This window comes from Manacus candei, unplaced genomic scaffold (assembly GCF_025592945.1).
Source record: "Manacus candei isolate 608988 ecotype Guabito, Panama unplaced genomic scaffold, ASM2559294v1 h1tg000014l, whole genome shotgun sequence".
Classification (NCBI taxonomy): Eukaryota; Metazoa; Chordata; class Aves; order Passeriformes; family Pipridae; genus Manacus; species Manacus candei.
This window is the reverse complement of record NW_026138062.1, coordinates 71,839,401-71,857,630: the sequence shown is the minus strand read 5'-3', so window position 1 is coordinate 71,857,630 and position 18,230 is coordinate 71,839,401. Positions and strand designations below refer to the sequence as shown.

The 18,230-nt window shown below is 39.6% G+C and overlaps 1 protein-coding gene across 13 annotated transcripts in view; it reads right to left on the bottom strand.

The window, feature by feature from the left end:
* The window catches only part of ROBO2 (roundabout guidance receptor 2), a 941,272-nt gene that overhangs the window by 442,741 nt on the left and 480,301 nt on the right, over positions 1-18,230 (bottom strand). For all 13 annotated transcript variants that reach the window (XR_007903157.1, XM_051779569.1, XM_051779573.1 and 10 more), the window contains exon 2: positions 8,571-8,897. Coding sequence is in view for 12 of the 13 variants with exons in the window: in XM_051779569.1 (XP_051635529.1) it covers positions 8,571-8,897 (327 nt within the window). In the remaining variant the exon portion in view is untranslated. The remainder of the gene's footprint in view (positions 1-8,570; positions 8,898-18,230) is intronic.

Sequence of the window (18,230 nt, the reverse complement as noted above, 5' to 3'; positions counted from 1 at the left end):
AAGATTAGGCAACAAGCCCAGCAGGACCCAACAGAAGGATCACATTAAACATGAAGAATGGAATGATATTGAAGACTAGCACAGGAGACACTCATTGAAGTGCAACAGAAAGTACAAGGTCATTTGCTTTCAAACTGATCACTGGAAAGTTTACTGCAAAGTAAAGCTCACCTGTTACATGTCACAGAAGGATCTGCATCCAATCAATCCAGAATGACTGTGAGCTACCAAATGCTTAAAAAAGTTACCCATGATCACATGAGTGACAGATAAGGAACAGTGAAGGTAGTTATTACATTAGTTCACAATGCCCAGCATGCAAGTCTTGAAATATTATTGTATATATGCTAAGGGAATTAAACTACTTGAGGAGGCCATGATTTCTACTTGCTGATTCTAAATTTGAAACACAAAATGCAACCTACCCACTCATGTCTCAGAAAATGTGTGCAGAGATGAGAAGTGACACCACTGTAGTCTATAAATACCAAGGAGAGAAAACAACTAAAGAAAAAAAACAGATCATAGAATCATCAAATGGCTTGAGTTGGAAGGGACTTTTTAAAGGTCACCTAGTCCAACTCCCCTGCCATAAGCAGGGGCATCTTCACCTAGACCAGGCTGCTCAGAGCCCCATCCAACCTGATCTGGAATGTTTCCAGGGATGGGGCATCCACTACCTAGCTCTGAGCAGCCTGTTCCAGTGTTTCACCATTGCCATAGTTAAAAACCTTCCTTACATATACTTTTAAGTGACCCTCCTCCAGTTTAAAACCATTACCACTTGTCCTATCACAGCAGGCCCTGCTAAAAATTTTGTCCCCATCTTCTTTACAAGTCACCTTCAAGTACTGAAAGGTCACTATAAGATCTCACCAGAGACATCTCCTCTCCAGGTTGAATAATCCCAGTTCTCTCAGCCTTTCCTCATAGGACAGGTGACCCAAAATCACAAGAAATAGCATAAATCAAGCATGTTTCTGTTTACACTGGGAAACATGAAAATTATTTTTCTCACCATTGGAATATGTAAGTTCCAAGACAGGCTTTCAACAGGAACAGGGAATAATGTGAGCGAGCTTGAGGATGAAGGGAAAGGCAATCAAACTGCCTTTCAAAGTGCAGCTTGAAATGTTTCTGAATGGAATTACAAAATACAGCTGTATAGAATACAGGAACTCAGAGATCCAGCACTCCCAGTTCTTTCCATCACTATGTCCCTTTGTACAGTGGCAAACAGATCCATGAGACAGCAGAATGGGACCGTGCACGCCTCCCTCCTCTATCCCAAGGAAGCAATTTCCCAAGCATCAGTATATATTCACATCACTGCCACTTCAAAAATTCAAGCAAGAGGAGTGGAACAAAACCACCGCTTCGTTTCCCACATAAACTCCATATATTAGAAACTTATTCAAAATATAATATCTGTGGGAGCATTTGAAGTGGAACTATCACCAAAACCACGATTAAACTTGAGTCCTCTAAGAACAGGAAGCAGGGAAGTACATATCTGAACAAAGAAAGGGAAAAAAATGAAGGATAAGGTTTTGGTGTCTTCAAACAAACATAATTATCAGAATAAAAACATGTATCTATATATATATATAGATGTGTATGTGTAAAACATCCACCAACCTCACCATAATAATTACTTTTAATTACCATACTAATGAACTTAGTTAGAATTGAGATCATGCAAAGTTTGCAAAGGAATGGTCTGAAGCATTGCTTAAAATGAGTACTTTTTAAACCTATCTGACATTGCAGAACAGTACAACATGAAGCACGTACCAACAGCTAATATTTCATTTAACATTCAGATAGTGCTTATAGGCTCCTGAGCAAATGGAACAGAGCTGCAAAAATGCAATGTTATCTTGTTTTCCTTCATTTCCCATAGGAACTAAAAATCAGAGAAATGTCAACCAAAAAAAAAAAAGATCAGTACCTGCTGATGTGCACAGCAACAGATCAGCCAGTAGCTGGTTTCTTTAAAGGTTTCTGTGAAGTCACCAGTAATTCCTTAGCTGTCAACATTTTACCAGGTAGAGCATTCACAGTTATATAAACAGAAGGATTAGATTTTAAAAAATAAAATCAAATTAAAGGAAAGGGGAAGAAGGAAGCTGATAAAAATCAAACGAGGAAATGCACAAGAACTTACCAGAAGCAGAATCAGATCAAGCACACTGCAAATAGCTTCTAAAAATGTAACACAAAGTTCCTTTTAGGTGGGGAAAAAGGGTAGATTCCGGGCAGAAGAATTCAAGGGATAAATCAGAGGTCCTACAAACAACTTCTTGAACCATTTCTAGATGTGAGAAGTATTTCTGCTGCAGGAATCCTGGGCATGACAGTAGGTTGTGTGATTACACAGTGCCCAAGAGTACATGGCAAAGACACACTCACCTGTTCTGAAGGATAAATTCACACAGACCAAGCAACTTCCAGCTGGTAAGGAAATTTTTCACCAGGCACATGTAACCAGCTGAGCTTAAGTGCTCACAACAAACCCTCTTCTGATAACCAAGTCTGCTTGTTTTGTGTGAACATACCTATCTTTCTTTAGAGTTCACTCTGCTGTGAACCTCTACCCAAAAAGAAAAATCTATTATAGGATGACCAGAGTATGAAAAGAGCAAGAAAAAGACAATGGAGAACAAGAACAAGGTCGTGAGAAACCTACAGGCATTATACAGCTTGATATTATGACTGAGAGAATTTTAAACATCTTTGGATCTACCTGAAATGTAAGGAGCCATTAGCCCTTTTAGCCTTGGAAACTTTTAAATCTGCATGTTCAGGTGGAGTTCAAAGGCTAAGAAATGAAGATGCAACAATGCAGTGACTTGTGTAAAGCTCAGTGGAGGATGCTGGGAAGCACTGCTTCTGTCCACATGGAGAAAGCATCAATGCTGAAGCACAAACTTAAATGGTTTGTGAGAAATGTGTTAGGAACAGGAGATACAGTTTAGTTTATCCTGATGAAAAGCATCTCTACACTGTAGAAATTCTAGTTCACTCTGGCTACTGGTACAAAAAAAAATCACACCCTCTCAAATTTCTAGATTTCTTATCCCAGGTGAATTCAGAAGAAATTAAATCACATACTCATCTAAAATCTAGACTAATAAAGTAAATAATCAGAACAACTTTTTTTGGCTCAAAAGGAAACTTTGCAATGAGATATCAAGTCAGGTTTTAATTTATCTGATGTGTCTTCACTAACATACATTTATTAAACTCTTTAATTTCTAATAAAATTAACCGTAAGAATTAAATTGTCCTATATAAAAATGCCATATTATGTAATGTTTTCTACATTCCCAATGGTTTCATCCCAATCCACAGAAAAACCCACAGAAATTGCTTATTGCAAGCTTCAGAAGTCCAGAGAAATTTTCAAGTGTTCCCACCAGCTTATGAAATCTGCTTTTTCCCATACTATCTAATCAGCTACAATTTTATTTGTTTTCTTCTATGAGGGGAATTTCATTTTTGTTAAGCATGCTGTGATAATAACCATGGTTTGTTAAATTTCTACTTAGAGAAATGCAGAGTAAGAAAAAGTATGATCTTTTCAATGTCCTGATATTGCTCATAGACCAGACCACAGTCTGCAGCATTCCAATTTCTACAATAATCACTTTTGTCTTGATGAGAGGGAAGGAGTGCCAGCTCAGACAGAGGCCTTCACACTCTGTTTAGAAGGATGAGAGAGGTGTAAGGACAGGAACAGGACATGCTTTTCATGTGTGAAAGTAACTCCGAGGCAAATCAGACTTTGAAATTACCAGTAACAAAATTAATAACAATTTTACTATTTAAGTCGTACATCGAACAGAAACTAGACAAAAAAATCGTCCACCCATTTTAGTCACATCCACTGTGCTCTTTTTTCACTGGATATCTCAAATTAAATTAATAACTCCATTCTTATGAATATACTGCAGCCTTTTGCACATGCTGCAGCAAACAGTCATTAGCATTATGATACAGATGTGATTGCACAGCATATATTTTATACCTCTCAGCCTTCATTCACTGAACATTAAAACATATCTTGTTTATTTGCAAAATTACTGCCTCCCATGTTTAAGATCTGGCTTATGCTTGCTTTGCAATACACCTATGACTCTTCACACTAAACTCTGTGTACTACTATAACCTCTCTTGTTACAGATAAAAACATAATTCAGTTTTGAATCTAACATAAGCAGGATCATTATGTTTGGAGAGTGTTCCAAAGCCTGCTATTCAAGCAATCTTTGGCATATAAATAATGCAAGACCTCTTCTTTCTCCAAATGACTTCAGTTCAAGCACAGGCTCAGAAAGATAGAAGCCCAAATTTATACTGCCATTACAAAATTCAATCTATTTCTGGTTCTCCAATTGAATTATGACTCAGAGCCTTCCACTGCTTTCTGCACACCAACCCACATACTCCTCGCCTCTGCCAACCCATGCAGAAAAGAATCCTATTTGTGAATATTCCTGAGTTTTATTAGTATATTGAAATGGCAGCAAATCCCAGCTAATCTGAAAAGCCTTATGTTTTCTTTTAAAGGGAAGTAAGGTAGAAAATGTGTCTTCTCCCCCTCCCCCACTGACCTCTGAACCACAACCTCCTTGCCACTAAAGCGTTCAACACCTCATTTAATCTCTCCTCGCTGCGCTGGCCCGGCACTGCAAAAGGAAAAGGGAAAAAAAAAATAATCTGGGGACTTCATCAATTTTTCATGAATTTTCATTTAGGCCAGAGCCCCCTCTAACAGTGGTCGATAGATCAAGCTGCTGTCACATATTTCACACCTGGGGCTCCAGCTGCTCTCCCCGGGGGCCGCCGCTGACTCAGCCCGGAGCAGAGCCGGCTCTGACTCAGCCCGGGACCCTCCCGCTCCTCCTCTCGCCCGCTCCTGGTGCCCCAGCGCTGGCAGCTGAAACCCTACCCACTGGCACTGCTGCAAAGGGCTTTCCTGGTATTCAAAAAAAAAAAAGAAAGATGTTTTACTCTTCTGAATACAATTATTCATAGATGCTTTAGGACTAAAACATTTATTTTTAACGATTTAACCGTAAAACAGAAACACTACATGAGAAATTGCCACATGCACATCAGAAGACTGGGTTTGCTGCTGGCAATAGCATTATTTTTTTTTCCCTTTTGAGGAGGTTCCTACTGAAAAAGTAATCTGCTCAAAGCACACCATGAATTAATGCATTGAAAGAATTGAACAGAATAAGTCATATCAGAGAATTACATATCAATCCTAAATTGTGCCTTCAAATACCAACTTTTTCTTCTAAATACCAACTATTTCTTCTTAAATGTCTTCTGGAATAAGGACTTCCCAAATTGAAGGCAAAAAAATTCTAAAAGCACATTCTGTATATTGATGAAGCTTTTTAAGTAACTTTCGAGATCGCAATTCTTTTCAGTTTCATTGGCACAGACAAATTCTTCTGAGGATACACATCAGCACAAAAGCATTTGCCCTGGACTATATGAACATGCTGTGAGCAGACAGGGATTTAAAAGCCTATGCCATGCCTTGGATAGGCTGGTACCTAAATTCATCAGGTTTGGAAAGGTGTTAACTGCTACTCAATCAAAAAGAGCTTAGGGATTTCAGCAACTTGCAAAAACTCACTCCAAAAAAACCAATGGGCAAAATTATTGCATTCAACACGGGTCACACTCTGCTCTGAATCACTGTGTGTCCCAGCTGAATGTCACTTCTGTATTACACAGAAGTATGGATATGTCAGAAGACTTTCAGTCCCACTGCTTTAGTGGCAAGTGTCATGCAGGGGGTAAAAAAAAGAAAAAAAAGGAAATAGAAGGATATTAAGCACAATAACACTGTTTGTCATCTTAATGCCTGGGCATGAACACATCTAACAGATACATAAACCCAATAAATATTTCTTCATAAATCATTCAAAAGTTGTTATTGGCAACTGACAATTTATTAAACAAAGTAAAACAATTATAGATTCTCTCTCTAAAACAGCAGACTCAAGTATTTTAAACCTGTAAAAAGCTGCAGTTTGTCTCTCATGGCACAATTTCAGGCCACCTACAGTCAGATAATAATCCAGAACCCTGTTGTCAGCAAAAGACAACCATCTTTTTTTTCCCCCTGGTGATGAAAACAGCTTGGCCTAGTGTGGAAAGCACAGTTTTCAACACCATGACAGACAGCACAAGTCAGAGCCATCCCAGGCAGCCATCCTCCCATGGACCAGACTGCAGGATCCAGGCAACTCAACAGTTTCCAGCAGCAGCTGAGAACAGGTGACTGGGGACTCTCTGCTGACAACAGCCTGTCAGCAGCACCTCATTCCCTGAGCGTGCAAATGGGTGGCTGCAGACTTGCCCATCCTTTGCAGCCCAGAAATGCTGACATGAGAAAAATAAATAAGAGCCTTAAAATAACTCTTCTCTGAAAGTCAGTTGAAAATCTGATTTAGAGCCAAAATTGTATTACAGAGCATCTCAAAACCAAGGGAAAAGAGGTAGTTTTGCTATCATCCTCCAAAGGACACCTTCAATACTGTGACATGCTTTAAAGTCAGTGAGCAAAAACCACAGCAGAATCTCTAAAATTAAGTGAACAAGCAATGTATATATTATTTACATTTTTCTCCTTTGATGAAGACCTTCCTGTAACCACAGCTACAGTATGGCCCAAGGAAAGATAAAGCACTGTTGAAGTGAAAAAGGAGAGCCTACTTTAGCCTGCTAAAGCATTTAATTGGGGGATTCAGTCAGTTAAATCTCAAACCTATGAAAACAGTAAAATAATAATGTTGCTACTGCAAAAACCTCAGCTACAGTTTCACATCTCAGGTTTCACATTCATGTTGATCCTGCCCTAAAATGAAGCACAGCTTTATTATATTTAAAGTTTTCTCCTAACTCCCACACTGTTCATGCATGACCTGCCACCAGCTACAGTTGTTAGACAAACTCCAGAGAGCACGGATGTTGTAACAAGAGCCTCTCAGCAGGCAGTGAAATAGGGATCAGTGAAAGCTGACAGGATACAGAGCACATTTAAATTTCAGAATAATCGGGCGCTTTAATTTGATGACTCAAAGTACAACTGGAACAATCCTCTGAACTTCGGCTGGAGATTTCTGAATCTCAACAGGATTACAATAAAGATTTCAAGTGTTTATGCCTCTCTCCTAGGATTTCTCAACAGACAGTTAAAACTCATGCACAAAGTCACAAATAATCCAGTAATTTTATCTAGTCATACTCACCCAGATTTCAGCCTTCCTTAAACTGATCTTCTCCTCAGTTCCTAAATAACTACAAAACTGAATAACTTTCTGTGATGCCTTTAATTGGTACATTTACTTGTGCTTTGATGGTGTGCCAAAACTGTTTTCGTTTTTTGACACAGTTCTGAATCTAGGCTACAACAGGTGAAAAGTAGTGTAAAAGTCTGTTCTACTTGTCTTATTCCACTATTTAAATATTTAAAATATGGCATTTTCTGCAATTTCTGAGAAACTGAAGCCTCAAGATCAAACCACATTAGCTATAAAAGTCTGCAGATGGCATGAGGAATAAAGATTTCTCTTCTGTACTTCCCCCCTTTAAAAAAACATACTGTCTAGTGTGTACTTAAATCCATTCTTTATCAACTAAGCAAAACAAGTTTGTGCTAAAGCCCTACTTCAAACATATCTCAGTGAAACCACTGCCAGATGAAGAGCTGTGGGAGGAAAAAAAGTAAGTCCAGCAAGAGGAGAGCATTCATAAATCTACTAAAACACACCTCTTCGTGAAGATACACGTTCTGAATAAAAAAGATCAGTGTTTATTCAACGTATATATAACTAAGCAGCAAAAAAACATGTGCAACTCATTGTATTTTATGTGTGATGAGCTTGTTTTCTATGTGAATGATAATGAACATGTCTGCTAACTCTACTGGAAGCAGAGCATGCAGGCCAGGTGGTCTCTGAAAGAGCCATGTCGACTTCTCTGTTGAGACAAAGGGAATCGATAAAGACTAGGGCTGCTCTGGATGATATGAGAAATGGCCAACAATTTCACTTGCCATGGACATAATGAATGAGGCCTGGATCAAGTTCATGATAGAGGAGCATATATTGAGGTTTCCAGCAGTACAGAACATGAGTCACCAAGAAGCTGTCTGCTTCTGCTGAGGTAACAGATGATGAGATAAAGAGAAACAGACAGTGCACCTTAGATTAAATGATAGGTATTTTTCCACATTAGTTCCAGTATAACCAGCTTTAGGCATAATTTCAAAATTAGATTATTCTTCAGAGGAAAATTATCCTTTGTCCACGTTTGTGCCAATCATGTTTATACACCAGTTAGAACCTCATTTCAGTATAAATCACTTCTTCTGTGCAGTCACTGCTACCGAATAAACACACGTAAAAACGCCTTGACTAAGAGCTGCAGCTACTCACAGAAGGTCACATTTATCCACATTTCTTTACCTCCCAGGATGCTGGGCGACAGAACAACAGCAACTCTGAACTCTTACACAATGCTAATGGGACAAAACTACTCACATGCCACTTCCAGGGACGCGTTGCGACTCACGGCTTCTCCCAGGTAGTTCCTCGCTACGCAGACGTAACTTCCCTCGTCGGGTTTGCTCCTGCGCCCGTGCACGATGCGCAGGAAGAACAAAGAGCCGCTGGGCAGCAGCATGCGGTGGGAGCGAGGGTCGTCCTTGTCCGTCTCCACCCGCTCCCCATCCTTGTACCACTCGATGGTGGGGGTCGGCCGTCCCTCAGCTTTGCAGTTCAGAGTTGTTGGCTCTCCTTTCGACACTATCACGTCTGAAGGGTGCTCGACGATCCGGGGCGGAAAGTCCTCCTGGCGGAGACGGGATCCTGGAGGAAAAGAAAAAGGAGAGAGGAAGGAGAGAACAATTTATTTTAACACAAGTTGCTCTTTTAAGGTCATAAAGTTTCCCCCCCCCTCAAAAAATAACAATAAAATATGAAAACCTGTACACACCTGATATTGTTTTGTCTGCTATCAGAGTTCTACAGATATTTTAAACCTAAAAACCCAGACTAGACTACAGATACACAGCTCTAAGGCATTCTCAAATCCATACCAGGCTTAAAGGAGGATCTCTCACTCATAATGCATGACAATCTTTTTCTTGTTACCGTAATCTTTCTTGTTTCAATAATCTTTCTATTTACATTTACTTCTAGATCGCTGTGTGCTTTCAGAATCATGGCTGCTGCTCTCCCATCCTTTCATCTGCCAGATTCAATAGAAGGACATCCAAAACCAAACCAACTTACCACCCATTGGTTAACAGTTCTTTATAGTTTTTTATGTATACTTTGTATCCCTTTTCCACAAACAGTTCAGATATGGAAACAGAAGGAAAAAAAAGAAAATCCCTATACAGATATCTGGAATGTCAGCTCACTTTAGAAATTTTCAGTGGATTGCATACATATACACATACATAGGCAGAGAATCACAGAATGGCCTGGGTTGGAAGAGACCTGAAAGATCATTTAGTTCCAACACCTCTGCCATGGACAGGAACACTTTTCTTTAGACCAGGATGCTCAGAACCCCATCCAACCTGGCCTGGAACACTTCAGCATTAGTTGTACAGACACAGTCCACCACTGCACATTAGACTACATCAGTCTGACAACTGGCATTTCTACAAGAAACACATCACAGCAGTTCATGCTTCTTCTTCATTGGGTCTCAAAAATGAAGTAATCTTTTCTAGCATGGATCCTGAAAAAAGTCCTTTGAGTGGAGCTGCCACATTAGTACAACTGGTCTGCATTTCTTAATTACAAGGTAGGTCAGCTTCTGCAGGTTAGTGAAAAGTTTGTTTCAATTTTCTGATCAGCAATTTTGCCAAGTTGTGGAAAAGCCATTTAACATCAGTGTCTTAATTATATTCTAGGTACTACAAACTTCAAAACATTGTCAATGCCTCATTTACTCCAAAAGTTATGAGGAAAGGCATAAGGATCCATTCTACAGTGAATCCACCCTTGGACTTTTACTAACACTGAGGTCATTAAACCAAGGCTTGCCACAGCAGTAAGTGTTACACCACTGCTGCACAAATGGTTTTTTCAGTGGCTTCCCAAGTCTGTTACCAGGATAGCAAAGGAATCCATAATACTGTTATATGAAAAAAAACCCAACCTATACCTAAGCACAGATTAACTTACAGTACATTTAGCAATGAAAGATATATTTTATTCTCCCTTCTGTTGACAAGAAAAAAAAAAGACATTTAAAATCTAGAAGGAGAATTTTCAGATGAAGAGTATCTCTAGTCCATGACACCACAAACAACACTGAAAAACACTGAAATCACCATTAAAGATGAACACTTGACAGTACATGGGACTAAAAAGCTAGCTTAATATATTGACTAGAGACATTTGTATTTATAAACTCTCCACACAAGTTTACCAATTTAATTCATTGCTTATTCTCAAAAAGCAATTCTCAAAATCCCACTAGTTGTGTTAAGAAATTCCTACGAACAGTATCAGGAAGAAAGGGAGAGCTGAGGTTTTTCTGAGATGTGAGAGAGACTTAAGTCAAAGAAGAGAACAGATACAACTGAATTTTGATAAATGGTTAGCAGAGGGCAATCAAATGAGCAACATGAAATCCAAAATGCAAATCCAAACTATTAGTCTTCTTGTACACCAAGGTTTGTTGCAAGCTTTCAAAACTCCTGGTACTACATTCAATACAGAATTACAAGCCATGTTCAAACCTTTCAAAAGGGCTTTCACCCTTAAAAAGAGGGTTGAGATGTGAGCAGCAGAGATCATGCCAATCAGCAAGCAGAAAGGCTCAGGAGGTGTTCTGAGGGGGCTCATACCACACATTCCTGTGATGGCTGGGTGTACCTTCAGCTACCCAGGAAGGAATTCCCTTCACCGTGCACTTAAGAGGGGGGAAGAAAAACACACACAAGATAGATCATAAAGCACAGCAAAGCCCCTCCTTCCAAACGGAACAGAGCACCAACAGCTATTCCTGAGGGATATGCTGATTTAGAACGAACAAGGGAAATCAAAAACTTGATCAAAAATTGATCAAAAACTTGATTCCATTGCCTGTCTCTAAACGCTTTCTATGGGCCAGAAAGAAACAGCCTCAAATGATGTTTTCCTAGTTTTGATTCTTTCAATATGGCTCTCACCAGTACTTTTACGAATACAACCTTATTTAGAAGGAACAGAAAAATTATTAACCCCATGAGTTGTCTGGGAAGAAGATACTTTTGCTTTTTCTGCAGAGCAAGATGGAATGATGATTTTCTTGAGACAGGTGGTTCTGCTCAAGCAGGCAGCCAGTGGTGTGTATCCTGGGCAACTTCCTTCTCCATTCCTCCCTCAAGGACTCTCAATCCAGGTGTATCTCATGCACACAGAGTGCATGAGAGTAATCCCTGAGTTTAAGAGTCCTCAAGAAGTCTTTACTAGGATGGACTACACTGACTTCAAATGAGGCATTACATGCTGTTGGGCAAAACAAAAAATCCTGCAATAACAGGATTGTTAGAGCAAGTCCAGAGTAGGCCACCAATAGAGGGATGGAACACCTCTCCTAAAAGGAAAGGGCTGAGAGAATTGGTTTTGTTCAGCCTGGAAAAGAGAAGGCTTTGGTATTACCTAATTGCAGCCCTCCAGTACCTGAAGGAAACCTATGGGAAAGACAGAGAGGGACTTTTTATAAGAGCACGTAGTGACAGGACAAGAGTAAATGACTCCCAACTGAGAGTGGGTTTGGATTAGATATGAAGACATTCTTCAGTGTGAGGGTGGTGAGGCACTGAAAGGTTGCCCAGAGAAGTTGTGGATGCCCCATCACTGTAAGTGTTCCAGGCCAGGTTGGATGGGGCTCTGAGCAAACTGTTGCAGTGGAAAGTGGCCCTGCCCGAGGTAGGAGGGTTGTAACAAGTCCTTCTAACCCAAACAATTCTGTGATTCTATCACAGTTAACTGAAAACTGCCATGGAGCTGCACCTGTGCAAAGGGGAGCACTAACACTCACCAGAACACACAGGCAGAGCACTCTTAGAGTTACTGCACATTAAGGCTCACACAGCTACTGCAGATGCCCAGTTATCACACCTCTCCAGAGGATTAGTTTCCTACATGCCTCACCAACTAATTCAAAAAGAAAGTTTTAAGGTCATATTTTTCCGTATTACTTCAGGGAATAATTAAAACCATCGTTCAAAAACGAACAACCAAAAAACACCCCACCAAAATACACATGAAAAAAGATAATGTGCAAGTCTATTATAGTATCCTACCTTTAGTGTTAATGTTTCCCTAGTATGACCACAACATTTACCAAGAAGTTACTACAATTATTCCATCACAAGACAGTATGTCAGGCATCTCTGTTTAACCCACCTCTCCATGCTTTTATCCTCGTGTAACTTTAAAACCTCTCCTTGCATTCTACAGCTATTTCTGGCACAAACTTAGCAATTCACAATCATTACTGAACATAACTCAGCAGTAAAAAGGATTGTGTCAGACAAAACCAAGAAGAGAGCAGTGATCCAATACAGTTGTGAGTGTCACAGCTGTACCAGTTGCAATGGCCATGCCAGGCACTGATGGGTATGTATCAGGCACCAATCCAGTATAATTATTCTCCAAAATTATCATTAATGCTGGTTTTTGGCTGTCAGTCCAGCATTCAACATGACCTTGGTGTCCCACAGAACACTGTTTATCACACAGCCCAGCACCACCTCACTACAGTTCTACAGGTGAGAAGCTGAGCAAGAAAAGGTGGATGAGGATGTTTCTCAGTATGTGGTGAAGGCACAAACACACTTCTAGTCTTTGGATTTCAACACGAGTTCGGTAATATCCTCTTGGGGGATGGGGGTGGAAATAAACACATAAAATCATTCTGCCTTAATGCTGTTTTTCATTAATGCTGACTTTTGCCAAGTCTGGCTCAGACCATGCTATAGCCAAACCACCACATCAGTTTGCACTACTTCAGAGACAGCTCAAAGTTCTTTCCTTCAAACAGCTTTTTACGGGAATAAGGCAAAGACAGAAGGAAGTAGCAGCTGTGGGGTAGCTTCTGATATGTACTGATTAGGAACCTAAAAGTAGAAATAATTCAGATTCTTTCAGAAAATATGGTTTTGGGACAGATGTCAGCTGGTACAAACACCATAGGACAGTGGATGCTGCCAGAGCTTGAAAACCTAATTTGGCCTAGATGCTCAGGCAATATTTCATTGGCTACCTGAGGTACTGAGCTTGGTAATCCTCAGCAGGTAAATCAGAACTACAGCCCAGCAGAAAGAGACAAGTGATGGAACTGTATTGATGTACCACTCTACCCCACATATTAATTTCTTACCTTAACAGAGTAAAATATTTTTCACTGGTTTCTTTCCAGAAAAAGAGTAAACTAAGATGATCCTGCTAATTGTTTAGGGTTTTTCACCTTCACTCTGTTTGCTGTTGTTCAAATTCACAGTTCACGATACTGTTTTTTCATTTTTGCTTCTACTGGTAGATACCAGTACTCCTACTTAAATAGAGAATTTTTCCATGTTTCATAAAGGATGTATCTGAAATTCCTATGGTAAAATATAAATTACAGGCTACCATTAGTGAAAGCTAAAATATGAGTCATGAAATCTTGTAATAAATTGTTCACTAAACATTAATTACAGAAACATAGAATGATTTGGATTGGAAAGGAGTTTATAGATCATCTAGTTCCAACCCCCCTGCCATGGGCAGGGACACCTTCCTCTAGACCAGGTTGCTCAGAGCCCCATCCTACCTGGTCTTGAACACCTCCTGGGATGGGGCATCCACAACCTCTCTGGGCAACCTGTTCCAGGGCCTCCCCACCCTCATCGTAAAGAATTTTTTCCTAATATCTAATCTAAACCTGCTCTTTCCTAGTTTGAAGCCATTCTCCCTTGTCTGTAACTACACACCCCTGTAAAAAGTCTCTCTCCATCCTTCTTTTAGGCTCCCTTCAGTTACTGGAAGGCTGCAATTAAGGCACATGCTCTGCATGTCACAGACACAGATCAGCCCAGGAAAAGGCATTTGACAATTCACCTTCCAGTCCTTCTAGGCCACCATCTTTCAAATTTCTAGGAAAAGACTTTTTATTTATTTCACTTCACGCTCCTCCAGTTTTAATTTATTAACTTCACATCAAGTCAAAAAGTTTATTTAATAGATTAAGCCAACTCTCTCTATGAGCAGTTACAAAGCCAATGGTCTGTCACACCAGAGAAACAGTACAGACTAAATTCATAGACGTTTCATTCATTTCTCAAGTCAACAAAACTGGGCTAGTGGTATTTAAGAGAAAGGCTAACAATTGTATTATAACCACAACACAGTTGTAAAAAGAATATTGTATCAGTTTAAATGTTAGTACCCTGATATGGTATTTCATAATACAGATCTCTGAATTGCCTTCAAGAACCGCCTCAATACTCTCTCTTCTCACTTTGTCCCCACCTGTCACCACTTGCCACCATCTGACACACCCTTTATTTGCATCTCTACTTCTTTTCCAGCTTTTCCCTACCTGAGTTCCTCCATACAAAAAAAGCTCTTCCTGAGCTGACCTCCAAGACCACTACTCCTTTTATATCCTTTCTGAAGGCTCTCATTTTGACTTAAACATTCCAAAGGCACAGCTTTAATATACTTGGACAAAACCAGAAGGCTGGGACTAGATTCTCAATAACAGGACCAACAGTCATTTAGCACTGCAGATACCACAGATCATCCCTGCTACAGAGCTGCCACCTACTCGTTTATCTCCTCTATATTCTCATACCATTGCTATGAAAGGGAAGCTTACAATGTGATTTGATGTATTCCATTGCATCATGCATTTGAAATACCTTCAGTTCAATAGTTCTCACAGGTTGTGCTTAACAGGTGCATTGCATGTTGAGTTCAGAAGAAAGAGCAATGTCAACAAGAACAACAGCAGTTGTTCCAACCACAGAACTTGAAAGACAAATACATAACAGATCACAGAATCACAAAATCATTTAGGTTGGAAAAGACCTCCAACCTAAATGAATAATTGACTCCAACTTTGTCAACTAGACCATGGCACTAAATGCCATGTCCAGTCATTTCTTGAACACCTCCAGGGACGGCAACTCCACCACCTCTCTGGGCAGCCCATTTCAACAACCCTTTCCACAAAGAAATTCCTCCTGATGTCCAGCCTGTACCTCCTCTGGCATAACTTGAGGCCATTTCCTCTTGTTCTGCCACTGGTTGCCTGGGAGAAGAGGCCAACCTCCACCTGGTTACAACGTCCTTTCAGGGAGTTGTAGGGGTGTTAAGGTCACCTCTGTACCTCCTCTTCTCCAGGCTGAACATCCCCAGCTCCCTCAGCCACTCCTCTACGACTTATGACTGGGTTTTGCCAACAACCCATGTTCTCTCTGAGACAGTGCAAAAGGCCTATTTATCAGGAAAAGAAACAGCAAAACTGTAATAAGGGAAAAAAAATAAAATCTCCTACAACAGAAAGTAATAGAGGTGGGAAGGGAAGTGCTTGGGTATTTTTGATTCTACATAGAAGACAGCTCCAAAGATATATTTCAATACCAAAGAACCTTCTTTTATGCTGGACTCTTGGATTATTTTCACTGTATCAGTTAAAAAAAAAATAAATCTGAAATGAAGGTATTAAAATCACACTTAAAAGAATAATGTGCTTTAAGGACAGGATGGAGAGCTACAGAAGTCTCTGCAGAATCTCTCTGGCTATGTTGGATCTGTCACATGGCCTACAAACTCCACAAAGACACTCTCGCAACTACTTAGTTAAATCTACTCAAAGACATTCACAGTTACTGTTCATTTTCCTGCTTCTCCATATGCCTCGTTCCACATGAGAAGTACTTATCAGAAGCACTTATTACACACATCTGTTTAATACAGTGAATAAGCACGTTGCTTTCACCACCCTTTTCGCCACAGAACTGACTGAAAGCGAGCAGAGATCTCAAGGAGAGATCCCGTCAGTCACATCTTAGTTTGAACAAAAGATAATGCACAAAAAAGTCAAGATAATGAGAAAACTCAACCACAGTACAGGCTGGTGCACTGGAATCAGGCTGATTATCCCAAATGCATTCCTCTGGGCAAAGAGACATGGTAAAGACTACATTCTGAAAATTTATACTTCACAGTCTCTCCCCTGAGGTTTGGCAGATGGGAAAAAGACTCCAGTGATACGACTGTTTCCAAGGTAAGGTTTTTGTTCAAAGCTGTGACAAGGTCCTCAGAAAACTTTTCCTTCAGCAAAATTAATCCATTAAGCAACACATCCTAACTTCCCCAGGACATGCATCTGCAGATAAGTCACCTTTCCTATAGTGTATGTCTGCCAAGAAGGGATAGCAGGAAATGCTGGCAAGAGAGATCAATAACTGTCATTAAAAACATTGGACCAAATCCTATTGGAAGGGTGATTCTATTAAGTTTCTCTTGTATGAAACTGTGACTTTGCTAAGCGAGGTGTAATCAACTTTAACAGTAAAGAAACACTGCAAACATAAAATTCTGATTTTTTTTAAAAAGTGGACAATAATCCAGTGCCCCAGTATAAGCACCCTATTCCTTGTATAAAATTATTTCAGGAGGAGCATTCCAAAACCAACATAAAGACTTAATGAATTTTACTCTAAATTCACTTCTCTTCAATTTTTTTCTCCTCACAAACAAACATACAAGTGTCCCATTTCACTTTTTTGCAGAGTCTTAGCTCACCTCTAAAATTGTTGCATTCCTGCACACTGCCTGGGATGGAACATAGCCTGTTTGGGATGCAGGCAAGAGAGGAGTGAGTAGCAGCATGATAGCCCTGAAAACTGGAATAGAAATTCAGAGGCAAATGATTCTTATTTTTTCCCAGGTGAAAAGTGATGTTATAAATACAAGTCACTGCTTCAAAGAGGAAGTTACACTGATTTGTTTGTTGTAAAGCAGAATGGCATAGAGTTCAAGTCAAAGATTAAAATATCTACAATAACTATGTTCCCTGAAAACAGGTAACAGACACCTATTTACTTAATAACACACCAATACTTTATAACACACCAACCACACACACACACAAAACCCCCCAAAAATCCCCCAGTAAAACCTTATTTGTAGGTTCTTTCTCAAAAAAATCTCTGGCTTTTGAAAATTAAAATAGTTGTTCCAATTCAAGTGTGGGTTTCATTAATGTTCACTGGTTCTAAATAATGAGATGACAAAAATGACTCGAAAAATGAAAATGATAGGGGGAGAAGAGAAACACTTCCAGCTATGAAAAGCAGAAGAGAAAAGGTTTATGTGTATATGTGTCTTTGTGTTGATATGCTGTGTGTAGATACATACTACATCTATATTTATATATCAAATGTACACACACACCCCATATGTGCCAGATGACCTCCAGAGGTCCCTTCTAATCCAAATTATTCTGTGATATATAGAGAGTGTGCAACAAAGGCATCAAAGAGCAAGAATTTTTTTTCCTCTCTTTTCATCCAGAACTCAAGCACAAGAGCTCTGCCCTTGGGAGCCTTTTAAAACCTCTCTGGAATTTAACAAAGCAAGGCATGAGTGTGTGCCTGACTCTAACAAACATCTTCCAGCTCTTTTTGAGGCCAAGGATGGAAGGTGAAACAACAGACATTGTTTATAGACAGCACAATAACTTATTATACAATGAGCATATTGTCATCATAGCACTGGGGAATCACCAGTGGCTTCTTATGAGCCAGGCAAAGGGAAGCTTTTCACCTTCCCACATTCCACTGGAAAAAACAACAGCTAATTAGGAGCAAGAAAATTTTGCTTTTGCACAGAAGGGCTGATAACCACAGGCTCTCCAAAGTCTAAAACTTCCTACTGATAGATGATAATGAGCATCCAAGACATCATTAAAAATATGTATCTAAAAGCTTTAAAAATGAGTAAACATGAAAACACATCAATTTTACAGTATTTTTACAGTATTAAACCGAAACAACAGCTATAAAAAAAAAGCTTTCAAATGACAATCCAGTCCAGATCCCTTCAAAAACCATGAGTCAAACAGCTCTCAGATTAAAATAAAACTGCCACAGTCTGTGAAATCAGACTGTGTAAATAAATAAGCTCTACAAAATTAAAGAA